Here is a 27,128-nt window from a genome sequence, read left to right on the forward strand (position 1 = left end):
TTCATGAGTCTAATGCAGTTCTTAAACATTTGCCTCACCTGCTCTCTTTTACAAAGCCAATGTCTTCGACCCTTCAGAGCACTTGAGGATGTGTGTATTCACTCAGGACTCATCATTTGTGGGTGTATTATAGAGTTGAGCGAGCCCTACCAGGTACAGAAAACCCCCGTGAGCTGATGTCAAATCAGTGTTCTGACCATCAGTTACCGCCTAGGGCTGTGCTGTGTGGCACAGGGGTGTTGTGGGGACACATGGACAGCCCTTTGTCCCTCTCCTGCTTAGATCTTGGGTTCTTTGCTTTTGAACTTTTCTGCCTTCTCCCTTGCTGCCAGCCTCTTTCACTTCCTGCTTGCTGTGAGCCTGCCTCTAGAAGTGATACTATGTGCAAAATAAGAAGAAATAAGGTCAGAGTTGGGCTGGAGGGCACCCTCCCTTAGGAGGGAGGCATAGGGACTTTAGAACATGAACATTTTCATCCTCGGGGGCCTTTTTTTCTTCCTTCATGGTTCCCTGTTGCATCCCTGATAGTTGACGCATTATTGATTTTGAAATGACTGTATAGAAGGGGCTTGAGCGTGTTGTAGCACCTTAGGATCACCATTTATCATTACATTCATAACTTGTGTGAGCCATGAAAGAAGTGTGTCTGTTTGATAAAATCCTGTTATAATATGTAACATATTTTACTAAAGTAAAGAACAGTTACTAAATATATGAAGCACCTTAGCCTGTGTTCAGAGAGCCTCAGACTGGAAAAGAGAAGATCTTAGTATTTGTTCTACCTCCATTTGCCAGGGGTGTGGCCTTGGAGAAGCTATTTCCAATTTTTGGACCTCAGTTTCATTACATGTAAAATTAGGGTGGTTGGAGATCACATTATCTACTGAGATCCTTTCCAGCTGTAAAATGCAGTGATCCCTGATTCTGAGCAAGATGAGCAGAACCAGGAGGACATTGTACACCGTAACAGCAACATTGTGTGATGATCAACTATGATAGACTTGGCTCTTCTCAGCAGTGCAATAATCCAAAACAGTCTCAAAGAATTCATAATAGAAAATGTTCTCGACATCCAGAAAAAAGAACTGTGGATTCTGAATGCACATTGAACAATACTGTTTCTACTTTTTGGCTGATTTTTTTTCTCTTTTTTAAGGTTTTTCCCTTGTGTTCTGCTTCTTTCACAATATGACTAATGCAGAAATATGTTTAATGTGATTGTACGTAAATAACCTATATCAGATTGCTTTTTGTCAGGGAGGAGGGAAGGGAGGGTGGGAGAAAATTTTGAAGCTAAAAATTTTATGAAAACAAATGTTGAAAACCATCTTTACATGTAACATGAAAATAATAAAATACTTTTATGTATTAAAAAAAAATTCAGTGATTCTTGTGCAAGGTGCTAACATAGCCTTATGGTACCTGCTGCTGACCCAATTGGGGCAAATGTTTGGAGGGCCTAGCCAGTTCAGTGACTATTGGCACCTTGGAGTCTAGTCTGGGACTGAAACAATAGAATGTAGAAGAGTTTTCTTTTGGTATCTTATTATTGTTTTTGTACCATTTTACTTAAAGGAATTTTGAACATCTTATACCTGATGCTCCTGAACTCATCCATGATTTCCTGGTTAATGAGAAAGATGCAAGTTGTAAAAGAAATGCATTTATGATGCTCATCCATGCTGACCAGGTGAAGTACTTCTCTTCTACTCAGAAATGAAGTTTAGTACCAAAAGCTTTATTTATGACTTTCTATCATTAATGGTTTATGCACTAAAATAATCAAGATAATTTCATTTGCAGCAGATGAGATTTGTGATATTGACCTTTTTAGACCTATGAGCCCAATTCGAGTAAAGTGAAAATTATTTTTCGAACACGGGTTGTTTTTTTTTTACACCTTCTCTGAATGGTGGCATTATCTTATTCTTTCTTCAATTCTTTAGGATCGAGCTTTGGATTACCTAAGTACTTGCATTGATCAAGTTCAAACATTTGGGGACATTCTTCAATTGGTCATTGTTGAACTGATTTATAAGGTAAGGGAGAAAATCTACATCATGTTAAAGCAAATCTAAAAACTTACTTTAAAATAACACTTTAAATAGCCTGCCTACTCTTGGGGTCATATTAAACTAGTTGACATTTTTTAAAGCGGTCATACTGCTGCAGAGGGGACTTGGAGTAAAACTCAAGGCATTTGCCTGACTGTGACACCACATCTTTTGGGAACTTCAAACAGATTTCTTCACAACTCTGTGGTCAGGGTCACATTTTGTTAAGAGAATCTAGTACTTGCCAGAAACACTTTCCTGATTCAGTTTATTGTTGTAAAAAGTAGAAATAGGTTAAGCTTGAATTTTCAAATGAAATGCTTAACCCAGTCTTACTGAAGAAGTCAGAAAATATCTCTGCAAGAATGGAATAAATTTTAATTTGCTAAATTAAAATCGCCAGACTGTTGTTTATAGAATTGGGGGGTGAGGGGAAATCATTGGTTCAAATGGTACAAACAGCTGTTTTTCATTAACATAATGGTAGTTTAGGGAGAGCCAGAAGATTTCCAGAGAGTAGGATTCCTTGCTATCTAGAAGCCTCCTCTTTGCCTAATAGAAAATAATTTCTAGACCATGATGACCTAATGAGGTTTTGACTGATGTCCCTTCCTTAAAACCAAACAAATTCTGCAATACCCAGTCTTACAAAGCAGATAAGTTAGTGAGTCATTATTTGTTTTAAATAAGTGTTCACCTTTCAATATACTTTTAAAATGTTAGGATTTCCAAAAATTTATTTTTCCATGGCCAATATATTACATAAAAGTCTTTATACAAGGTAAGAAGTATTTAAATGATGAAAAACATCCTTTTGAAAAGTTACTAAGTATGTTATTTGCTACAGTCTCTTACTACATTGGCCATTCTGTTGTCTTTATATAAATCCTCTTTAAAGGTGATCTTTCATAGGATCAAATCCTATAGGAACTTCCTGACTGTATAAACAAGTATTCCTGCTGTCAATCAAAACCATGTTGTTTTTTTCCTTTAGGTGTGCCATGCAAATCCGTCAGAAAGAGCTCGTTTTATTCGTTGTATCTATAATTTATTGCAGTCATCTAGTCCTGCGGTAAAATATGAAGCTGCAGGCACTTTAGTTACACTCTCTAGTGCCCCAACAGCAATCAAGGTATTGAAAGTCATTTGTGGAAAAAAAAGAAAAAAGAAAGTTATTTGTGTCTATTGGGATGATGTTGGGTAAAAATGAGATGTCTTATGAATTTTGAGTTTACAGTCACTTGGTGCAGTTTACTTTGTGTTCATTCTTTTATTTTACAGTTTTTCAATTAAGGATTTTTTCTCTCCCACTCCTTCCTCCCTAGCAAACAAATCTTTGCAAAGGAATATGCATAGTCAAACAAAAAAAGTCACTTTCTTAAAAAGATGGTATCAGGGGCGGCTAAGTGGCTCAGTGGATAAAGCATCAGCCCTGGATTCAGGAGTATCTGAGTTCAAATCTGGCCTCAGACACTTGACACTTACTAGCTGTGTGACCCCGGGCAAGTCACTTAACCCCCATTGCCCCACAAAAAAAAAAAAAGTGTATCACAAAAAGATGGTATCCTCAGGGCATACCAACATTCCTCCTTACTGGAGGTGATATTGTGGTTTCAGAAGCTTTCCTTAGATGGAAAAGGTTGCATTGGGTGGCTTAAGACCTTGGATGGTTCCTTTCTCAGCTTTGATTCATGACCATAGCCAGTCACTTTATTCCATCTGTCCCCAGTTTTGATCAGAAATATAGTAAAAGAGCAACTCCCCAAAGGTCTTGGGAAATGAGTCATTCTAGATATCCAGGTTTTTTGGACGGCTGAATGTTTCTCTTTAAACACCAAGATCTGTTTTATATTTTAATCATTTTGGATACAAATCTTTCCAGAACAAGTTTTAGATTGGCTTGTTGCCTTATACAGTATGCTGATCACACTATTTACTGATTATTCTGGGCCATGATAATAAAAATAACTCATCTTCATAGCACTTGAATGTTTGCAAAGTGCTCTTCTCACAATAGCCCTTTGAGGTAGGTAGATGGTGCAAGTATTGTTGCCCCCATTTTGTAAATGGGGAAACAAGCCGTTGAGTGACTTGCCCAGGGGTGCCAGCTAGTTCGTGAGGAAGATAGCCCAGAAGTCCCCCCCCAGGGGCTGCCTTTGCTTCTGCCTCTTGGAGCCTTGACTCAAGGGCCACCCTCTGTTGAGGTCGGCAGAGCCTTTTACCCCTGCACTGAGGGAGCTAAGCTACTTGGCTTCTGCAAGTCTTTACGTACCAACATTTTGTGGTTTTTCTTTTTGCACCCTTGCTCCCAGAGTGTTAGCTGTCACTTCTTGTTATTAGGGCAGCCCTGTCTTCCCTTCTAATTTGCTGCTGTTCATCAGCTGGCATGTAGATCGAATAGCACTTTTGCAACACACTTTGTCAGTACAATTTCTTTTGATCTTCCTGACAACCCTGGGAAGGATGGGCTGGCTGTTAAACCCATTTTACAGATGAGGAGACTAAAACATACAGTGGTGAAGTGACCTGCCTAGGTGGCACAGTGGACCAAGTGCTAGGCTGGTTTGGCTACTCAGGGTCTCTGTACTGCCCTCCTGATTCTTGGGGGTACTGGACTGGATTGTTCCGGTATGTGTGGTTGGGGGTCACCACAGTATGTCCTTAAATGTTTGTGCTTTTGTCCTTTAGGCTGCTGCTCAGTGTTACATAGACTTAATTATTAAAGAGAGTGACAACAACGTGAAGCTTATTGTCCTGGATCGATTGATAGAGCTAAAAGAGCATCCTGCTCATGAGCGAGTGCTACAGGTAGGTGTAGCCTCAGACCAGGCTCTTTGGATAATGGCAAAGGCTTTCAGTCAGTCAATCAGCAAGCATTTATTTAGTACATTTTGTGTGCCAGGTACCCTGCCAGGTACTGGAGGGAGAGAAATACAGTGAATAAAAACAGTGCAAGCTCCCAAGGAATGTATATTGTTTGGGGGGACCAAGTATGTACAGAATAAATAGAAAGTATTTAACTACGAGAAGCAGCTGGATGGCTCAGTGGATAGAGCACTGGGGCTGGAGTCAGGAAGACCTGATTTCAAATCCAGTTTCACACACTCACTAGCTGTGTGACCCTGGGCAAGTCACTTAACATGTTTGCCTTAATCCACTGAAGAGGGAAATGGCAACAGCCACTCCAGTATCTTTGCCAAGAAAACCCCATGGACAGTGTGCTTCATGGGCTCATGAAGAGGACACACAACTGAACCACTAATCAACCAAGTTATCTCCAAGGTAGTTTGGTAAGAAAAAGGTACTATCAGCTAAGGGGATGAGGAAAGCCTTGGGGTAGTAGTGACATCTCAGGCATTTCTCTGTGCTCAGAGTCCTTCCTCCTCCATGATGGTGCTCACTGAGCTGTGTCTTAGAAGGAGGAAGGATTCTCTGAGCAGAGGGGAGTTGAGTAATGACTAAGTCTATTGGTGTAAGTCACAGACCAAGTAAACACCTCGGGGGTTGGAAGTGTTGTGGTCAGTGTGATTTGGTCATTCACTTTCTACTTCCTTTCTAATCACAGACGTGCTCCAGCTTTCCCATCCAAAACCCCCTTTTTCTTGACTCTGCCCTCTCCTCCGGTCATCCCAGGGCCTTCCTGGCCTTCACTGAAACTTATAGCAGAGTTTGCGTGCAGTTGCTCTTTCCCTTCCCCTCCTCAGTCCTCTGCCATCCAGCCTCCAGCTTCCCCACCACTGAAACATTGACCCGTGAGACCCTTGGTGACGCTGTCATCGTCAGACCCTCTGTCTGAGGGTGCTCTCAGGCCTTGTCCTCTTGACGTTTCAGCAGCTTTTAGCACTGCTGACCATGGCCTCCTTAACCTTCCCTCACTTGGCTTCTTCTGCTGTGCCCAGCAGTCTCAGTCTCCTTTTTCACTTAACTCCTCAAGCATTCATTTAAGCATTTTCCATGAGCCATCATGGATATAAGGTAGAAAACAAAACCGTCTCTGACTTTATGGACCGTACATTCTGTTTCTCTCGTTCATTCTCTTCTAATTGTAGGTGTTCTCATCCGACCTCTCCGTCTATATTCTCTCCTTTTGGTGATCTCATCCAGTGTGTGTGTAGTTTCAGTCACCTCTTCTATGGAAATGTCTCCTAAATCTGTGTATCCATCTCTGCGCTCTCCCCTGAGCTCTAGTCCTGCATTTCCAACCGCCTGCTAGTCACCTCTGTGTCCTCATGACACTTCAAATTTGATAGGTTCCTTTTGGGGGGGGGGGGGTGAGGTTTTTTGTTTATTTGTTTTGATATGTTCTTAATTGATTCTTCCCCAAACCAGCTCTTCAGCTCCCTTATCTTTGTGTCTTCCTAGACACCCAGACTAGGTACCTGTGTGGGGCCTTCTGTGTGCCAGGAGGCACTGGGCATACAAACAGGACCAAAGAAACTGTCTTTCCTCTTCCTTACCCTGGGCGTCCAGGCAGTTGTCAAACCTTGTCAGTTTCTTCCACACTGTCTTTCACTGCTGCCCTCACTGGGGCCTTTGTTCTGTCTCTCAGGCACTGTTGTACTAACCACTTGACTGATCCCCTTGCCAACAAGTCTCTTCCATCTCCAGGCCATTCCTCCCCTTGGCTGCCAAAATAAGCTCCTTAATACACAGTCCTGACAAGATCATTCCTCTGCTTAAAAACCATCACTGGCTCCCCATTGCCTCCAGGATGAAGTACATCCACTTTATTTTTATTTTCAGTTCCAACTTCTTTCTTCCCCTCCCCCACCCATTGAGAAGGCAAGAAAAACAAAACCCGTTATAAGTATGTGTAGCCATTGCGAAATAAATGTCCTCATTAGCTATGCTCCCCCCTCTTCTGCTCCCCCCTGCCCCCTAAAAAAGGTAAGAAAGAGAAGAAAAATGCTTCGGTCCACACTCTGAGTCCATCAGCGCATGCTTTGTCATCAGCCCTTTGGTGTTGTGACTGGGCATTGTGTGGATCAGTGTTTCTGAAGGCTTTTGCAGTTGCTTCTCTGCAGTTGCTGTTTCTATTGTTCTCCTTCTGCTCAGTTCACTACATCATTTCATGCAAATCTTCCCAGATTTTTCTGAAAGCATTTTGGTGATGGAATACAGACTCTTACAGTATTATATTTTTCCAATTGCATGTAAAGACAATTTTTAACATTCATTTTTATAAAAAATTTTAGTTCCAAGTTTTTCTCTCTCCATTCCTTCCCTTCTCTCTAAGATGATAAGTGATTTAATATAGGTTATGGGTGTATAACATTCCCATATTGGTCATGTAATATGACTCTTTAGGCAGGTAAGGGCTTCAGCAGCCATGGCTTTCTCCTGCTTGGCCTGAGTCTCCACAGCACTCCCCAGACATTTCCAGCTGGCCAGTCTCCCCTTGGGCCATTGTCTCCACTTTCCACCCTTTACTTCCCAGCCTTCCTTTATTCGAATATTAGCTCCTTGGGGCTCTGTCTAGCATGCATTTATGTATCCCCAGCACACACTGTGGTCCCTCTGCCTTGCCAGCCTTATCTGCTATGCATCCCTTCTCACACCCAGGATTCTAGATGACTTGTTCCCAGATAGAGTTTTACCCTTTCCTTCCTGCATGTAGTCACTGAGGGCAGGGCCTCAGAACTGCACCTGGGACTCTCAGCACTTTTGCCTGTTGAAATTCTTTCTTAGCAGCTCAAGATGCTGCCTTCTCAATTAAGTCTTCCCACCTTCCCAACTAAAGTGATTTCTCACTCCTCATTTCTTTGAGCATTTTATCCAGCCTTTTCCATGGCCTTTTTCAGTTTCTCCTTCATGTCTTATTTTCTCCTCTACCCCCATTGGCAGCTAGGTGGCACAGTGGATAAAATGTTGGGCCTTAAGTCAGGAAGACTCATCTTCCTGAGTTCAAATCTGGCTTAAGATACTTCCTAGTTGTGTCACCCTGGGCACATCACTTAACCCTGTTTGCCTCACTTTCCTTATCTGTAAAATGAGCTAGAGAAGGAAATGGCAAACCACTCCAGTGTCTCTACCAAGAAAACCCCAAATGGGGTCAGGAAGAATAAGACACAAGTGAAAGAATTAAAAAACAACATGTGGCAAGCACTGTGCTAAGGATACAGATAAGAAAAAGAAAGACAGTCCCTTACAGTCTAATGAAGGAAGGTAATACACAAAAGAAAGCTGGAAGGGGGAATGGGGGGTGGGGGGAGTCCAGATCCCTGTCCTCCTTAGTAGAAAAGCTTTGGGTGGAATTTAGTGCACCATCCTCCAGTCAGAGGGAGAAGAAAGTGAGGGAGTAGGGAGGATGTGGGGTATCCTGTTGTTGTTTAGTCATTTCAGTTTCAGTCTTGTCAGACTCTGCCTGACTCCCATCTGGGGTTTTCTTGGCAAAGATACTGAAGTGGTTTGCCATTTCCTTCTCCTAGCTGCCCTCTGGCACATAGTAGAAGCATAATAAATGTTTATTAAATTTGAATTGAACTCTTTATGTTGCCAATACCTGATGGAGCCCTGTACGTAATGGGCACTTAAATGTCTCTTGAATTGAATTGAGTTTATGCTAATTCCATAATACAATATTCATGCACTAAAAGTTTGTTTTCATCTCAGCTATTGCCTAGTTTGCTGACATTTGCATTTCATTAAAATAGAATGGATTATATACAAATTTCCAAAAGGTTTTTTTTTGAGGCTTTTGATTAAGTGGGTTCTAATCAATGGGGATTTTATTCTATAGCATGTATTTCACAAAGATAAACTTTCTTCATGAACAGTTAAGCTTCATCCTACTTGCAGTTTACTTAACATTTAGGATTTGAAGGACTCTAAGATTATTAATCTTAGAAATTATTTTAGAGACTAGAGGTTACCCCCCCTCAATTTTACAGATAAGATGACAAATCTGATGATTTGTCCAGCATCACAGACAGGTGAGAGCTGAGTTGGACTCCTGATAGAATGCCCTTTGCCTATATGACATGGCTTCTTCAGTGAAAAGAGATATCATGAAGACAAAGAATGCTTACACACCACAAATCTTAGTTTCTATGTTTGATCTATGAAAAGTTTCTCTAAAAGAAAAGCTTCTTTACACAGAGTGTTTGCTGTTCTTTCTAGGATCTGGTCATGGACATCTTGAGAGTTTTGAGTACTCCGGATTTAGAAGTGCGAAAGAAAACTCTGCAGTTAGCACTAGACCTTGTGTCTTCCAGAAATGTCGAAGAGGTAAAAGAAAGCTCTGTTTGCCATGTTCCACCCACTGTAGTATGTGACTTGGGAACTGAATCTGTATTTGGTCTTATAGCTAGTGATCGTCCTGAAGAAGGAAGTGATTAAAACCAATAATGTGTCGGAGCACGAAGATACTGACAAATACAGGCAGCTTCTCGTGCGCACGTTGCACTCTTGCTCTGTTCGGTTTCCAGACATGGCTGCAAACGTCATTCCAGTGGTAGGTGAAACCTGACTGTCTCAGAAAGCTGTATCCATTTTTATATTTCCAGTGGGCACATCGTCACTTCTCTTAAAGGGAGCAAGGAAAATATGTGCCACTAACTAGCCTGTGCTCTTTCTGGACACACAAGTGGGGAGCCATCCTTAAGCCCCAAAGCCTTTTGACTTAGAATTTTGTATACAGTTCATCTTACTGATTCCATAAGCTCAGTTTCTCAGCCTTCAGCTCTTCTTAGATTCTATTGAGCAAGATATAGAAGCAAAAGTGAGGAGGGAGCTAAGAGGTTCTGAAATGCTGCTAAGAATTGACAGCCCAGGGGCAGCTGGGTGGTGCAGTGGATAAAGAACTGGCCCTGGATTCAGGAGGAGTTCAAATCAGGCCTCAGACACTTGACACTTACTAGCTGTGTGACCTTGGGCAAATCACTTAACCCTCATTACCTCCCTCAAAAAAAAAAAAATTGACAGCCCTAGGAGGCCATGGTAGTGTACACACAGCCCAGGGAGACTATAGAACATTAGGGCTGGCAGCGACAACCTCTTCCTTTGGTAATAATGTTTCACCTCATTACCTTGAATCAACAGCAGATGGTTAAATTGTACTCTGCATTCCATTATAAAGGTATTATAATAATAAGTACTGCCGATTTACTTTGATGTCTTTTAAGAAGATTTCCATCAAAAGGTATTTTTTTTAAAAGTTCAGTACTTAAAACAGTAAGATTTGGTTATCTGGAAATTTCACTCTGAGAATCTGTGATTCTCTCAAACTTTATCTAATGTCTTGGGTGTTTAGCTTTTAGAGTGATTTCATTTCAAGGCAGTATTTGACTTGCAAATTGGCTAGCCTTTTACCAGCAGTGCCTACTTTCAGTAGTTATGTCAAACATCCCTCTGAGGATAAAATATGAATGTTTGTTTCCCTATAAGATCATAGTTGCTAATAGGACACAACATAGGCAAGAGCAGTAGCTTTAGAGGAAGGAGACCCAAGTGAGGCTTGCTCCTTTTGCCTTCTTCACCTGATAAAAGAATTCTTTGGAGCTCAAAGACCTGGGTTCAAATTGCCATTTCTTGCCCTTGTGCCCATTGGTAAATCATGTCACTTTTCTGGGCTGAGGCTTCTTTATCTCTATGGTAAAGGGTCTGGAGTAGATGAATGATCCTGAGGAGAGTACTGCATCAATCATTTGGGGGCAGGGGTGGAGTGGGGGACAGACTACCACGGGGTATGGTCCTGGTACACAGTAGGTGCTTTTAGTAAATGATTGCGCACTAATTCTTTTGGAAGGATGGGCTTCTGGCTTGGGCTCTCTTTCTTCCTGAGTCATACAGTGGCTGCTATTGTGTTTTATTTTAGCTAATGGAGTTTCTCAGTGACAACAATGAAGCAGCAGCTGCTGACGTCTTAGAGTTTGTCCGGGAAGCTATTCAGCGGTTTGACAATCTCCGATTGCTTATTGTTGAGAAAATGCTTGAAGTTTTCCATGCTATTAAGTCTGTCAAGTAGGTTTAAAATCTTCTCAAAACTATAAACTTAACATTTGTTCTCTTTGGAGATTTTAAGAATTGAAGTAGATGATAATGAATACATTGGAAGAGCATGACTTTGGGTAAACAGTCCAGAAAGTACCAGTGTCATTGTAGGGAAGCCATAATTTCTAGGGGGAAAGAGTCATGATTTGAAGAGTTAGCTCTTCCTTCCGCACCTGACTTCTTTAAAAATGTAATGAAAACTCAAGTGAGGACATTATCTATATCTAGATAGGCAGGCAGGCAGGTAGCTAGATAGAGATGTATAGATATACACATACTTGTAATACTAAACCACTGCTTTTCTAGTGTTTTTAATTATATTAATCTTGATATGTGTTAGACTAGAGCAGAAATTAATGGGCAAGCTTTATCTAAAATTATGAGCCTTCACAAAAATAATCTGTTGCTAATTGTTAGATCTGAATTGTACTCTAAGGACATATGACAGTGTACCAAATTAGGATATCTACCCAGTAAAGGGCAGCTGTGAAGTGACCAGTTTATATCATTAGTATGTTATACCAGCATTTGTGTTGGTGGCCAAATGTCGCTTCCATGACAAGGGAAAAAGTCATGGCAAAATACTCCCCACAAATCATTATAATACAGTGTCCAACACCTGTCATTTACTGTTTCTCTTTTTGGTCAGGTGTAATGAAAATGCTCGTGAAGATTCTGTTTAATACTTGTGTCACATTGGCAAATTTGCCTTCAGTTCCTTCCACTGTAAAATGAGGGTAAACTCTGCAAACTGGATTGTCTCTCAAGCTGCAGATTTTAGAATTCTCTTAAGACATATTTCTTTATTTCAGATTAGCAGGTAAAACAAGTATAAGCTTCTTCCTATTCCAAAAATTTTTTACAGTTTGTTAAAAGCTGGTACCTTTCATTCCCTTATTGTCTATTGTTCCATTCATAAAATCAGAAGAATTTTTAAAAAATAGAATATCATAACCTTTTAGAGTGATGTAACTTACTAGCTGTGTGACCCTGGGCAAGTCACTTAACCCTCATTGCCTTCCAAAAAACAAAACAAAAACAGAATGATGTAACATAATAAGATGATAGAACTAAATATACTTTAGTATTGTTTTTGGTAGGATTCAGAAATAAAAGAAACATTAGAAACAGAAGGAACCCCCTCGTTTTTCAAATGAAGGAACTGAGGCCCAGAGATTCAGTGAAATGTGCCCAAGGGCACACAGCTAATAATGGAAGGAAGTCCACGCCAGAAAACATTTTTGAAATTTAATTTTTGCCCTTATGTTTACTATTTGCACTGGTAACATTTTAGAATGAGTTGTTAGTTCTTAATTGTGAATAAAACATAATATTCTTGTTAATCTTATGACATATAGATGAACTGCAAAGAAATACAGCTTTCTTTACAGTATCATCTACAGTTCCTTAGAATCATCCTATCTTGTGTTTTTGTCTTAAATTTAAAAACTAAGTTGAGACTAAATTCAGTAACTGGCTCAGAGTTCATAGTGTACCCTTTTTCCTTCTGTTAGAATTTACCGAGGAGCTTTGTGGATCCTGGGAGAGTATTGTAGTACCAAAGAAGACATACAGAGTGTGATGACTGAGGTCCGCAGGTCCCTGGGGGAGGTATGTTTTTTAACATAAGACTTTATTTTTGTACATTCGTCAGTGGTATGTTTTATCTTGCAGACACAAAAGTCAGGCAGAGAATGGCCCTGTGATTTTATTGATGTAAGGAGCTTCTGGTGAGGAGCTTCCTCTCCTGATTCAGGCCCGCATCTTCTCTGCAACTTCTGGTCCCAGAGAATGGATTGAGTAGGGTAGGCAAACATTATGGCCCATGGTGCATTGTGTGTGGCCTGAGCTAGATTAAAATGTCATTGGGCGGGGCAGCTAGGTGGCGGAGTGGGTAGAGCACTGACCCTGGATTCAGGAGGACCTGAGTTCAAATTTGGCCTCAAACACTTAACACTTCCTAGCTATGTGATCCTGGGCAAGTCACTTAACCCTCATGGCCACACACACACACACCACCACCCCCCCCCCCCCGCCCCCAAAATGTCATTGGGAATTATTTAACAAAATAAATAAATAAAAATGCAATGAAAAACAGATGGCACAATTTTAAAAACCAAGGCAATATGCATCTCACGGGGATCCTTAAGTAGGGTTCAGTGGCCCCTGTTTCTATTTGACTGGGATACTAGTGGCCCAGAGAGAGCACCTAGAGGTAAGTGACTTGTGCGGGGTCACAGATTTAAAGGCAATACTTAGACCTGGTCTTTCTGACTCCAGTTACCTTTGTGGCGATGTGCTGCCCCTCCCAGGACAGATGAGATAAAATTGACAAATGTTTATGAAACATTTGGACCATTTGAAACTAATTCTGAAGTTCATAGACACATGTTAAGATGGAAAGGCAAGAAGCTTTAGTAAAGCCCAACATAGTTTTCAGTGTAACCGTGGAATGGTCTGGAGCTAGGAGCTGGGAGTCTGAGTCCTTATCTCAGCAGCTGGATGACTTTGGACAAGTCCCTTAACCTTTGTAGACTTCAGTTCTCATGTCTGTAACATGAAAGAATTGAACCAAAAAAGTGTCTCATGATCCTTTCAGATTTTTAATTTCTTGGATTCTACAAAAATGGAAAATTGTATTTAATACTCTTTTTTTGTTTGTTTGGGTTTGGTTTTTGGTCTTTGTTTTTTTTTTTTGCAGGGCAATGAGGATTAAGTGACTTGCCCAGGGTCACACAGCTAGTAAGTGTCAAGTGTCTGAGGCCAGATTTGAACTCAGGTCATCCTGAATCCAGGGCCAGCTCTTTATCCACTGTACCACCTAGCTGCCCCCAATACTCATATTCTTTTAGAAAAATTACTAGGTTTAGGTTTAAAAAAAAAAAAAAGACCTGGACTGGTGCTGATCAACCTCTTACTACGTGACCTTGAGCAAGTCACTAATTTCTCTGGTCTTGTCTCCTTATCTGTAAAATAGATGATTGGACAAGAGGACCTGCCATGTGTCTTCTAACTCCAGCAGTTTGTGAGTTTATGAATTCTGCCACCACTGCTCATGAATTATGTGACAGTAGAAAAATCCCTTACTCTCTCATCAGTAAAATGAGAATAACAGTTCTTATGCTGCCTACTTCAAAGAGTTATTAAGATTGAATCAGGGGCAGCTAGGTGGCACAGTGGATAAAGCACCGGCCCTGGAGTCAGGAGTACCTGAGTTCAAATCCGGCCTTGGACACTTAACACTTACTAGCTGTGTGACCCTGGGCAAGTCACTTAACCCCAATTGCCTCACTAAAGACAAAAAAAACCAAACAAACAAAAAAAGATTGACTCGGTTACTGAAGGTGAAGGCATTTTATAAGCATAAAGAAATAGATAAACATAAGCTGTTATCTAAAGTAGATAGGAAATATTAAGATTGACAGCTAGACAGACTGACTTTGCTTAGGACACATTATGCTAAGTATTTCAAGGGAAGGAAGGAAAAGGTCAAGGCATGAACTAGAGAGACATAGCATGAATAATAGTTAATAGCAAAGAACCTTTTCCTACCATTTAATATTTTTCCTTCCCTCTAAAAATTGCACTTCCTGTCTTAGAACAGAGCTTACAGCATCTCCTGAAGTGATCAGTTGATAAAAGCACCATCTGAAATGAGGAGCACAGTGTGATGCCAGCCTTGTTCTTTCTGTGGTCAAAATGGATGCGAGAGTCATGTTTCTGGTTGATTTTTAGATCCCAATCGTGGAATCAGAAATAAAGAAAGAAGCTGGTGAATTAAAACCTGAAGAGGAAATCAATGTGGGGCCAGTTCAGAAACTGGTAACTGAGATGGGTACCTATGCTACTCAGAGTGCTCTCAGCAGCTCCAGACCAACCAAAAAGGAGGAAGACAGGTAACCAAGTCACCTATGCTTTAAGAGTTATAACATGCAGACATGTGTAGTTTTTTTATTACAAAGCGCTTTATAGATATTGTCCCTTGTGATTTCATAACAACTCATTGTGCAGATGATGAAACTGAGACACGGGTGTGAAGTCTTGTAGCATTTGTCTCTTTGAGATCACTGACAGTGACTCACTGTCAGTTTGAAGAGCCTGGTGGCATGGGTCCATTGAGGGTAGCTAGATTTTGTTTGACATCTCATAATTCTTGGGTTTTAACTCCTTCCTCATTAACTATTTCCCCCACTATGTGTCTTCATTCAAAGATAACTCTTTGGAGAAGGGAACAAGAAAAAGTAGGGTAGTTCAGCCAGCTTGCTGTCACCTGTCATCAACCCAGACTCCCTAAGCTTCAGTGATCCTGTCTTTGACCTTCCTCTTGCTCCCAACATAGCTTTTAAAAAGACCCTTTTTTGTTTTCCTTAGCATTCATTACCAGCCTCAGTCCGCTCTGGGATTTAGCAGTCCTGACGTTCTTCTTACAGGATTCTACTCTTTGGTATTTGTTCTCAGCTAATGGCCTCCACAGCCATCTTATGTACATGTCTTCCCTGTCCAGCTACATCAGTTGCTTTGCATAGTTCTTGATTTTCATTCTCATGGGAGTCATTCTATTTCACATCTTTAGAATTTCATTCTTGAGAGCATGCCATCCTTCAGCTTAATTCCCTTGTAAAATAGTAGAACATTGAAATCTTTCTATCCTTTCTTTGAACCCTTTGAAAACCTATTCTTTAAGCTCCCTCGTCCCATTTGTGCAGCATGGATGGCATTTGGGATTTAATGTGCCTTGGGTTTCTTTGGTGCTTTTGTCATCATAATCTGAATTCTATTATTTCCCTGTCCATTTGGCTCTTGCAGGTGATATGCAGTTAATTTCAGAAAATATCATTTCTTCTGTACCATTTAGCTCAGAAAAATATTTTATTAAAATTGTAGCTAACTTACATTTTACTTTGAAAGCTGTAAAATGTTTTACATATACTTTATAAAGTGCATATATTTTTCATTTAATCCTCCCAACCATTCTGAGGTAGATAGTAAAACTAATTTTGATTTTACAGATGAGAAAACTAAGGATCAGACCATTCCCCAATTGATAAATGGTCAAAAGGAAAAGAATACACAGTTTTTTAAGGAGCAGTTGACATGTGAAAAAATACTCCAAATTACTACTAATCAGAAAAATTTGAATTAATGCATCTCTCAGGTTCCAACTTATACTGGATGTATTAGCACAGGTGACAAATCAGGAATGAAAGTTGGAGGGGCTGTGGGACACAAAGCACTGATGGTGGGATTAGAAATGGTTCAGCCTTTCTGGGAGCCATTCTGAAGCTATGCCCCCAAATGTGGCACTGAATGGTACATTTCCTTTGATTCAGCAATACAACTCATAGGCCTGTACCTCCAAAGAGATCAGTGAAGGGAGAAAAAGACCCACATATACAAAAATATCTAGAGTCATTCTTTTTGTGGTGACAGAGAACTAGAAACTCAGGAGGTGCCCATCAGCCTAGGACTGCCTGCACAAGTGATGCTACTGTGTTAGAAGAAATGATATGGGGCGGCTAGGTGGCACGGTGGATAAAGCACCGGCCCTGGATTCAGGAGCTCCTGAGTTCAAATCTGGCCTCAGACACTTGACACTTACTAGCTGTGTGACCCTGGGCAAGTCACTTAACCCCATTGCCCCGTTAAAAAAAAAAAATTTTTTTTTAATGTAAAAAAAAAGAAAGAAAGAAAGAAATGATGAAGTGAATGGTTGCAGAGAAACCTGGAAAAATTTGTGTGAACTGATACAGAGTGAAGTAAGCAGAACCAGGAGAACAGTTTGTACAGTAACAATATTGTAAAGATAAAAACAGCCTTGGAAAGACTTAAGAATTCTGACCAGGGTAGTAGCCAACCACAGTTCCAGAGGGCTAATGATTAAGCTTGCTGCCCATCTCCTGATGGATGGGTAAAGGACTCAACATGTAGAATGGGATGTATCACTATTTCTGGCCAACATGGGAATTGGTTTGGCCTGATACCGCCAGTTTGTTCCAAGGGTCTTCTCTTCCTTGCCCCCACCCACCTATTTGGGAGGGAAAAATATGCTTACAAATTGAAACCAAAAATTAAAAAGAGAGAGTGAGAGAGCCTCTAAGAGGTCATGCATGAAGGACAGGGCAGAGCCCAGGTGCAAACACCAGTGGCTTATGCTCTAGCTTCCTTCTCCTCTGTCTCAAAAAGAGGAGGTACAAGAAGCAAGAACCTTTTCTCAAGGGGCTTAGAGTGTGCCACTGGTTGTGTTTTTTACCACCTTTAGACTGGCTCTTGTTGCTTTTCCCACAGACCTCCACTTCGAGCATTCCTCCTCGATGGGGACTTCTTTGTTGCAGCCTCCCTTGCCACAACTCTGACCAAGATCGCTTTGCGTTATGTGGCCCTGGTTCAGGAGAAAAAGAAGCAGAATGTAAGTCTATCCCCGTCACAGTCAATGAGCAAAGGTTGGCTTGTCCAAGGGCTCAGGCCCACCCTCAAGGAACTCAGTCTAGAGGAAGGAACAAGTAACTATGAGAGAAGACCAATTATGACATGTGCCCTAAGAAAGCTGCAGGTAAAAGGTTATGGGCTTTCAGTGGAGGCATATACTGCTTCTGGCTCAGGGAACCAAAGAAACCTGCTTGGTGGAGGTGACATTCAAGTTAGTTCTTAAAGGGCTGGGAGGGGCTATACTATCAAAAATAACAAAGCATGAGCAAAGGTGGGGAAGTGTGGGATCTATTGGGGCAGTGGCAAATGGTCTGGTTTAACTAGAATATTTAGAGAGGAAGTTATTGGAGAAAGCCTTAGACGTGAAGCTTGGAAGGCCTTAGATATGAAGGTTGGTATCGTATCCTTTCAAGCTTTTGATAATTGAATATGGGGAAAGAAGAGGGAGAGTAAAGAAGTTTGACTTTGTTTCGTAGAAAGATGTGTATGTTAAAGATCAGGAATTCTTTATTGGAAGTGAATGGCTAAGGCAAACCTTTTTCTCCTGTAGTCTTTTATCGCTGAAGCTATGCTGCTCATGGCCACTATTCTTCATTTGGGCAAATCCTCTCTTCCCAAGAAGCCAATTACAGATGATGATGTAGACCGTATCTCCCTGTGCCTCAAGGTCTTGTCTGAGTGTTCACCTTTAATGAATGACATTTTCAATAAAGAGTGCAGGCAGTCCCTTTCTCACATGCTCTCCGCTAAATTGGAAGAAGAGAAGCTCTCGCAGAAGGTAAGGCACCTCTCACGCTGTTCCATGCTGTCCTTCTTTATCTTTATCTTTATCTTTATCCTTATCCTTCTCCATCACAGTCTTGCAGAGGGCAAACCTCTCATCACACTGAGGAGAGCTCTGTGTCACTTTGTCCCCCTAGAAAGAGTCTGAAAAGCGCAGTGTGACTGTCCAGCCCGATGACCCCATTTCCTTCATGCAACTCACTGCCAAAAACGAGATCAGCTGTAAGGAGGACCAGTTTCAGCTTAGCCTGTTGGCAGCGATGGGGAACACCCAGAGGAAGGAAGCCGCTGACCCGCTAGCCTCCAAGCTCAATAAGGTAATAGAAGAGCAAACTTCTGAATCGCCCCTTAAGTCTTTCACTTAGGGAATGGTTTAAAAGTTTTCTTCATCCAGAATTCCATGGTTTTTGTGGGGTTTTTTGTGAAGCATTTGGGGTTAAGTGACTTGCCCAGAGTCACACAGCTAGTAAGTGTCAAGTGTCTGAGGTTGGATTTGAACTCAGGTCCTCCTGAATCCAAGGCTGGTTCTCTATCCACTACGCCACCTAGTTGCCCCAGAGAAGTCCATGGTTTAAAAAGAACACGAGCTGACTTGTGTTGTTTACTTTCCATTGCCCCACCGTGTCTGATTTGGCAGGGAGATACCTTGGTAAGTTTTTAGTGCAAAAAACAAACAAACCCGTGAGCTTTTGTTTGGTCGTGGTTTTCCCTGAGTTCAGTGATTCATAAATTCTCTCTCTCTGACCTGTTTTCTAATTAAGTAACTTAACATATTCTAATTTGTTTAGTCTTTTGACTTGGTTCTAATAGTTTTGTTATCTCATGGAATCATTGAGTTCTTTTTGCTTCATTTTACTTTTCGGATTCTCCTCCCTTTTTTTGTTTTTTGAAAGCTCTAAACTCTAATTCCATTTTTTTTAATCCCTAGTTTCATTTTTCATGGTATAGAGTTATCCTCTTTTGGGAGATCTGTCTCTGGGCTTCTCTTAACCCATAGTACTTTTTCATTGTTTTGGGAAGTTTTTGTTTGTTTTTTGTTTTTGTTTTTTTGTGGCGCAATGAGGGTTAAGTGACTTGCCCAGGGTCACACAGCTAGTAAGTGTCAAGTGTCTGAAGTTGGATTTGAACTCAGGTCCTCCTGAATCCAGGGCCGATGCTTTATCCACTGCGCCACCTAGCTGTCCCCTAGACTCAGGGTTGTTGCAAGGCTTCCAGCACTACCCCTAGCCTTGTCCCTTGTTATTCTGAGTATGCAATGTGCAGCTTTTTGTCTCCCTGTGTGGTGACCTGTAGAGACTTGCTTTGTCCCCCACTGGAGCTCTAATAGGGCAGTCCCCATTTATCAGAGTTTGTAGTATCTTCTGCAGTATCCCCTGGCCTATTTCTTCTCCAAGGATATTCAGACTTGGCCATCTTCTGGTGCAGTTCTGAGCTGGATGGAGGAGCTGGCTGGTATTCCTCTCTGGTCTCTTGATCATTACTCTGGTTCCCTGTTAGCCCTTTCTTGGTGCAGTTGTGGGAGAGGTAGGCTTTTCTAGGACCTTTCAAGTCACTATCTTAACTGGCCCCCTGCACAATATGATATCCAATAAGTTAACAGCCTTTTGTTAACATTCATAGCCATGATGAGGAGGCTGCCGCATCCACTGGTGCCTGTTACCAAACTTCAACAAGTTCAGTTTGTTCGATCTAGGCCCACTGTCTCAATCTGCCCAGAAAATCTGTACTTGAAGTAGCGAGCACAGGATATTAGAGCTGGGCTGGGCTGGGCTTCACAGATCATCTAGTTCACGCTTTTCATTTTACAGACAAAGAAGTTCTGAGGCCCACAGGGAAAATTATTTGCCCAGAGTTATACAAATAGTGTCAGGTTGTGGACTCAGAAGCAGATTTCTTCCTTCCCAGTGTGTTGACTTTCCACTAACATACTCCTTTTTTTCGTCAGTAAGAAAGAAGTGATCAAGATATGTTAGAATTTTTACACTTTGTTTTTCTGGTGCTGTTTGTTAGATCTATGCCACATTTTTCCTCTGATAAGCTAAAAGGGGGTGGGGTCTGGAAATCCATTTTAATATTAAGGTCTTAGAACATTCAAATTATACATTAGCTTGAAATTCTGTTGTCATTGCTGAATAACTCTTCATTTTCCAGGCCCACTTCCACATAGTAGTTTTAATGTCTTTCATTAGTTTCCCATTTAGGTATTATCGGAAATCTTTATCTGGGGCATTGCAGCTACCCTAGAGTAGCTTGAGATCCAAACAGCCCTGTGTCAGATGTCTACAAGGTGCAATCATTCAGCATGCAAATACTTGGTGTAAAATTGATATCTTGGAAATTCAGTCATTCAGTGATCTCTTTATTTCTGTTTGGCAGGTTACCCAGCTCACAGGTTTCTCAGATCCTGTTTATGCAGAAGCTTATGTTCACGTCAACCAGTATGATATTGTTCTGGATGTACTCGTTGTAAACCAGACCAGTGACACTTTGCAGAACTGCACACTAGAACTAGCCACACTAGGTGAGGACATACTGTCTACAAGAAAGTCGTCTCTGCATCCTTGCTGTGAACCTAAACTTAGCATCAACTCTTATCTACTGAGTTGGAGAAATGACACTTCCGATGAGTGGATTTCAGATAAATCTACTTTTCAAACTCCTCAAGTATTAAAATGCTGTTTTCTTGGGTCTGAACTTCTTTGCAAGATATTTGTCAGTAGCTTACAAAGCTACAATTGCTAAATATGTTCTGGTCCTATTTTGTTTATTAATGTGGCTTTTCTTAAGTGCACAGGCAAATAAAGTTTTAGCATAACAATGATCTAAAGCCTTTTGGGGTAACATTTGGGATGATGAACTAAATCCTACACTTAACAATCAGAGCTTTGCAACTCAGGTTTCCTTGGGCCCCTGTTTTCACACTGGCTCTCTTCTCTTTTTGGCATTTGAAGCTGAGCAATTAAACCTGATAGTTCTGCTAAGTGTAGATTTTTCCGGGTGTCAGTGAAGAGAATAGCTGAAATAGAAGACTACTATTGTTATTTCACTCTTTTAAAACTGTTAATTTGCTCAGTACAGAAGTAGGTGCCTGTTTAGCCATAATCAAGCAGGGGCTCATGGGTAACGCTCATCACCTTGGTGGGTTCTATTTTGTTCCTCCTCTTGGTGCCTTTTTTCCTCGGCCCTATTACAGCCTATTACAGGTGTTTGAAGCAGATTACATCCCTATTCTCTTTCACACTTTGCTTCAAAAAACAAAAATGTGGAATATTCCCAGTGGTCATTTAGTACCTAGGCTGACCATATAAGCCAGAGGAAAATAGAGGGGGTGGGTCTTAAAAGACAGGAGTCCTCCCTGTTTCCTTTGGTGCAGCTTAGGATCTGCATGGAGACTCTAGTAAAGACAAATGTGTCTTTGCTTTGTCTGGTAAGAGCTGTCCCTTGATTTGGAATGCATTACATCCTTAATGTGAGGTCATCCTTGGCAAAAGTGTGAGTATATGCATTGAATGAATGACTAGCGCCCATCATTCTGGATCTCTGGGGTATTCAGATGGAGAATCACTATAAAATTCTGAGGTTCCCAGGTTTTAAAACAAAAATGCACAGATTGCATTTAAAAGTAAAGATAAACACTGGCATTGCTCTAAATGTTTCCCCCTTTCTGATATTATTAGTTAAAACCTTAAGCAGTTTGTGTTTCGATGTCTAAGACTTTACCACATACAAACAATGTTTTTTTTTCTCTCTCTCAGGGGATCTAAAACTTGTGGAAAAACCATCACCTTTGACTCTTGCACCTCATGATTTTGCAAATATTAAGGCTAATGTTAAAGTAGCTTCTACAGAAAATGGAATTATTTTTGGTAATATAGGTAAGATGCCATGCATGTTGTACAATAGCAGGCCCAGGGCCCATGATATAGAAAAGCAGCTCTAGAGAAGGTCTTCTCTAATATGTGGGTGGTGGTATGAGGTAGATTCTTTGAAGTCATGGACTTTATCTTATCCTGCTTTTGTATCCCTCCCAAAAAACATCTAGCACAGACCTTAACATTTCAAATATTTCATTGGCATGGCCACCAACCTAGGTCATCGTCATCCCATTCCTTGCCTGTATTCATGAATTGGTAGCCCCCCCAAAATTATTCCATGGGGGACCAGCGCTCTGGTGCTGAGCCTCTCCGCCCTTAGCTAACCTGGTCCTCAGATGACAGATAGTCCATTGCCAAGCCCATCATATTTAGCTCTTTTCCAGCTTGGGGCGGACTTGTCAGCACTTGTGCTCTTGTAGCATAGTCTTTAAGAATCCAGGATTTTGTCTACAATTAGGTACCAGAGGACATCAGTGAAAGGACATTACACAGTACTAGGCACATATTAGGTGATTAATATTGATTCATTTGTGTTAATGTTGAGTGAGATTTTAAAGTATGTTTTGCTTTTGCAGATGTTGAAGTTATGTTTTTCATTCATATGAATTAACCTGCCAGTCTCACAGTTATGTGGGGGTTTTGTGTTTTTTAAATTATATCTGCAGTATATGATGTATCTGGAGCAGCAAGTGACAGAAACTGTGTGGTCCTCAGTGACATTCACATTGACATCATGGACTACATCCAACCTGCTTCTTGTACTGATGCTGAGTTCCGCCAGATGTGGGCAGAATTTGAGTGGGAAAACAAAGTTAGTACATGGGAAGGTGGTGGGCTCCTTGGACTTAGTATCCTCCCGATTTTCTGGTTAGTCTGGAGTTTTCTGGTGAAATCTTATCCTCTGGAAAGTGGCAGATACAGAAAGACAACTTCCAACTTCTTTTAGCCCATTCATACTACCTAGAAATTAGCATTGGTTAGTCTCACCTTGGTTTAAGTTTTCCCAAAAAACAAAACAAAACCATTTGCTGTTTTTCTTTATGAGATTAGCAGCTGTGTGGTTAGTCCTAACTGATCAAAAAGTAATAGGTTATGTTGGCATATGAAAGATGACTGAATCCAGTTACCGCAAAGGATGCAAACATTTGCTTCTGGAGACATTCAGTCATTACTCGCATCTTTGGCAACTGTTGTAGATGTTCAGCAAGAAGCATAATTGATTTATTTTTGTGAGGTCATTCCCTATCCAAAAGTATTCACTCTGGCATTCAGTTTGAAGGGAAATGTGAGGAATCTAGTTACTCCTCTGAAAGCAAAGGGTTTTTCCCAGCCTTGCTATAAAGTAAAATTAAAATTATGCTATAGTTTACCTTTAGCAATTATAATAGTTTTTGTAACACTAAGTATTTTTTTTTCTTTTCGACATTATAACATTTTAGACCTGAGACCTTAGAGGTTATCTTAGACCCATTTCCCTTTTATTTTTTTAAACAGATAAAGAGGCTACAGTCCATAGGTCATGCAACCAGTTAGTATAGACCTAGGAATAGAACAGTTTCCTCTAACTCCCAGTCCAGTGTTCTCGTTGATCTTTTTTTTTTCTCCTTACAGGTGACAGTTAACACAAATATAATTGATTTAAATGAATATTTACATCATATACTAAAGTCAACCAATATGAAGTGCCTCACTCCAGAGAAGGTAATACTCTGCTGTTGAATATTGTGGGGTGGCCTCCTAATGAGAATCTGCAATAATAAGGATCTGTTTCAGTTTAACTTACTGAATGGCCAATCTAGGTTTTCCTCCCCCATTAATCATTTCTTCCCCATTTTTCTAGAGGCTTTATCCAGAGGAGTCTCTGTAAGAAATTATTTTTACTCTCATCAGGAAATACTAACAGTTTCCCTAACTTCTACCTGCCTCTTTTCTTCCCTTTTATTTCGCCGCCCAAACATCCTATCCATTTGCAGTAACTCTAGTATGAACCAAAATGTATCTCCTGGTAAATAGAGTGGTTTTCATTACAGTGTAGATTTCATTAGCTTCTGGTCAATGTAGCACAATAGGCACCTGACTTGTGGGACTCCAGGCCCTGCAAATAAAGGCTTCTATGGGATACCTGACCTTGCATGCTGAGCCCCTGGGTGAAGTGTTGAAGCTGTTGTTATTCTCTTTCAGGCCCTTTCTGGATACTGTGGCTTTATGGCTGCCAACCTCTATGCCCGTTCTATATTTGGAGAAGATGCACTTGCAAATGTCAGCATTGAAAAGCCAATTCATCTTGGACCAGAAGCCCCAGTTACTGGCCACATACGAATTCGTGCAAAGAGTCAGGTAATGATTGTCCTGTCTTTGTACCTTCTGCTCTTTGAATGTAGGAAAGGAAGTTGTCTCCCCAAAACACCTCTTTCATTCCTATCCGCACAGCTATACAGCAGTTTTGCCTGGTTTCAGAGATATGCAGTAGGCAGGATGGATAATTCACTTACATTGTGTCCCTTTGGGTATCATCATTCCGGACACTGTATTTAAAGCCTCTCTGCCTCCCATATAACTTAATTGAAATAGATCCCTTTCCCATAAAGATAACTAGAGTCCAAGGTTCATCACAGAGCAGAGAATCAGAAAATTTCAGGAGGATCTTAGAAATTATCTAATCCAGCATCCCCAGCCCATTGCAGGAATTTCCTCTATAGCGTCCAGGTCATCCAGCCTCTCTAGAACACTTCTGGTGACAGGGTGCTTGCTAGTTCACAAGCTGTCCCACTAAGTTTCTTCTTCTGTTGAACTGAACTCTTCCCCCCCCCCCCCGCCAGCAGTGAGGGTTAAGTGACTTGCCCAGGGTCACACAGCTAGTGTCAAGTGTCTGAGGCCAGATTTGACTCAGGTCCTCCTGAATCCAGGGCTGGTGCTTTATCCACTGCGTCACCTAGCTGCCCCCTCTTCCCCACTCTTAATTTCCACTTAGTGATCATAGGACTCAGAGCTGAATCTTTCAAAAACATTCCTGACAAATGGTCGATCCAGCCTCTGCATAAAGGCCTCCCGTTATGAGAAATGCGTTATTTCCTAAGACAGCCCAATCCACTTTTGAATATCTCTGATCGTTAGAAACTTTTTCCCTACAGGTAGCTCAGCAATTCCTCTCAGCAACTTCTCATAATTCCTGTTTCTGTCCTTTTGGGACAAGCAGAATGAAACTAAAATATCCCTAGAATTAATCTTTCAAATAAAGACAACTGTTTCCCCATCCTCCCAAGTCTTCTCTTTTCCAGGCTGTATCCCTGCTTCTTTACCCCGATGCTTTGTATGGCATGATTTCCTTTCCCCCCCAAGATCATGGTAGCTTTCTTCTGGATGCTCATCAGTTTGTCAATGTCCTTCCTAAAATGTAATTCTCATACTGGGGCACAATACTCTAATTTTGGTCTCACTGTGACAGAATTGTTGTTCAGTTACACCCTAGTCTTCATGGACCATAGCACACCAGTATTATCCATTGGGTTTTCTTGGCAAGGATACAGGGGTGGTTTGCTATTTCCTTCTCCAGTGGATTATGGCAAATGGAGGTTAAATGACTTGCACAGGGTCACACAGCTAATAAGTGTCTGAGGCCAGGTTTGAACTGCGGTCTTCCTGACCCCAGGCCCAACGTTCTCTCCATTGTGCCACTTAGCTGCCTTATGGCAGAGAACAATTGGGCTATTGTCTCCCATTTTCTGGAGTTTACACCAATATAACCAAACGTTAAATTAGCTATTTTTGGCTACTTATGTCATACTTTTAATTTTCAGTTCACTAAGTGCCTCCCCTCCCCACCCCTGGTCACTTTTACCTGAATTACTGTCTAGTCATATTTTTCCCAGTCACTCTTCCCCTTTAGAGATCCACAGCATAACTGTGTTCCCTTTTTCAGATGACAGCCCTTCAGATATTTGGAGATCGTTCTATGTCCTTCTGAGTCTAAGTCACCTCTAGTTATTTTAGTCATTCCTCATCATCTTGGTCATCCTTTTCCAAATGTACTGTAGTTTGTCAGTGTCCTTCTAAAGCAGGTCTGGAATTGGACCCAATATTCCAAGGATGGTCTAAGCAGCATAGGACCTGGCTCTCTCTTTTTACATTTACTCTGCAAAGCTTTGCCTTCTCTAAATGCAACATGAGAACTCTCGGAATTGGGATGGAGTTAGGTGGCAGCTACTTCTGAGTCTGTTTATGTGATTGTTAGTGAATTGGGGCACCATTACGAATGGCTTGCTGCTCTTATGTGGTGTCAGAAATGCAAACATGCTCTTTCTTCTTTACAGGGAATGGCCCTTAGCCTTGGAGATAAGATCAATCTGTCTCAGAAGAAAACTAGTGTATAAAAGTCAGAAAAGGCCTTTTGAGATTTCCAGATTTAGGTATGTGTCTTGTTGGACTCCAGGCAACTTGTATTCCTTCATGCTCTGTGTAATGTAGAATCTGAGTTTGTGCTGAATGCATTCCAGCAGATAATTTATAACTTTTACCCTAATCAAGACTGAGTTAAAAGTTACAGTTTATTTTTCTCTTTCGGTCTTAGCCATCCTGTGTACTGTCTTTAAAGCAGATAACATCTTCCACATGTACTAAGACTTGTTTCACAGTCCAATAAATCTGTCTATTCTTAGGACTTGTCATTTTATAAATAAATGCATAATTTGATTTGCTACTTATCTGTTCGTGTATTTTTTTTTAAATAGGACATAAGGTAGGGATTGAGTTCAGGTGCTGAAATTGCTCTTTGATTTTTCATTGACTTAGAGAATGTTAGAATTGGAAAGAAGCTTAGAGGTTAGCCCCAGGTGGACTTCTAAGTCCTGCAGGAATGTTTCCAAGGCCCAGAGCTGCTTAGCAGCAGAGATGAGACCTTGCACCTAGGTGTGCCCACCTTGGTTCAGCACTTTTTCTACCGTGCTGTAAATTAATCAAACCAGGTACAGGTCATTTCATCAGAAGAAAATACTGAGCAACT

General features: G+C 41.0%; 1 protein-coding gene across 5 annotated transcripts in view; it reads left to right on the plus strand.

Moving 5' to 3' along the window:
* Window positions 1-26,829, plus strand: part of COPB1 (COPI coat complex subunit beta 1) — a 33,862-nt gene extending 7,033 nt beyond the window's left edge. For all 5 annotated transcript variants that reach the window (XM_043971727.1, XM_043971726.1, XM_043971729.1 and 2 more), the window contains exons 5-22: window positions 1,576-1,690; window positions 1,947-2,039; window positions 3,049-3,186; window positions 4,743-4,862; window positions 9,174-9,281; window positions 9,361-9,507; window positions 10,870-11,015; window positions 12,560-12,656; window positions 14,781-14,941; window positions 17,331-17,451; window positions 18,022-18,249; window positions 18,392-18,571; window positions 20,631-20,775; window positions 22,010-22,129; window positions 22,795-22,940; window positions 23,741-23,830; window positions 24,311-24,466; window positions 26,440-26,829. In XM_043971727.1, the coding sequence (XP_043827662.1) occupies window positions 1,576-1,690; window positions 1,947-2,039; window positions 3,049-3,186; window positions 4,743-4,862; window positions 9,174-9,281; window positions 9,361-9,507; window positions 10,870-11,015; window positions 12,560-12,656; window positions 14,781-14,941; window positions 17,331-17,451; window positions 18,022-18,249; window positions 18,392-18,571; window positions 20,631-20,775; window positions 22,010-22,129; window positions 22,795-22,940; window positions 23,741-23,830; window positions 24,311-24,466; window positions 26,440-26,499 (2,371 nt within the window). In that variant the 3' untranslated portion in view covers window positions 26,500-26,829. The remainder of the gene's footprint in view (window positions 1-1,575; window positions 1,691-1,946; window positions 2,040-3,048; window positions 3,187-4,742; window positions 4,863-9,173; window positions 9,282-9,360; window positions 9,508-10,869; window positions 11,016-12,559; window positions 12,657-14,780; window positions 14,942-17,330; window positions 17,452-18,021; window positions 18,250-18,391; window positions 18,572-20,630; window positions 20,776-22,009; window positions 22,130-22,794; window positions 22,941-23,740; window positions 23,831-24,310; window positions 24,467-26,439) is intronic.
* Window positions 26,830-27,128: the final 299 nt, after the last annotated feature.

This window comes from Dromiciops gliroides, chromosome 6 (assembly GCF_019393635.1).
Source record: "Dromiciops gliroides isolate mDroGli1 chromosome 6, mDroGli1.pri, whole genome shotgun sequence".
NCBI classification, from domain to species: Eukaryota; Metazoa; Chordata; class Mammalia; order Microbiotheria; family Microbiotheriidae; genus Dromiciops; species Dromiciops gliroides.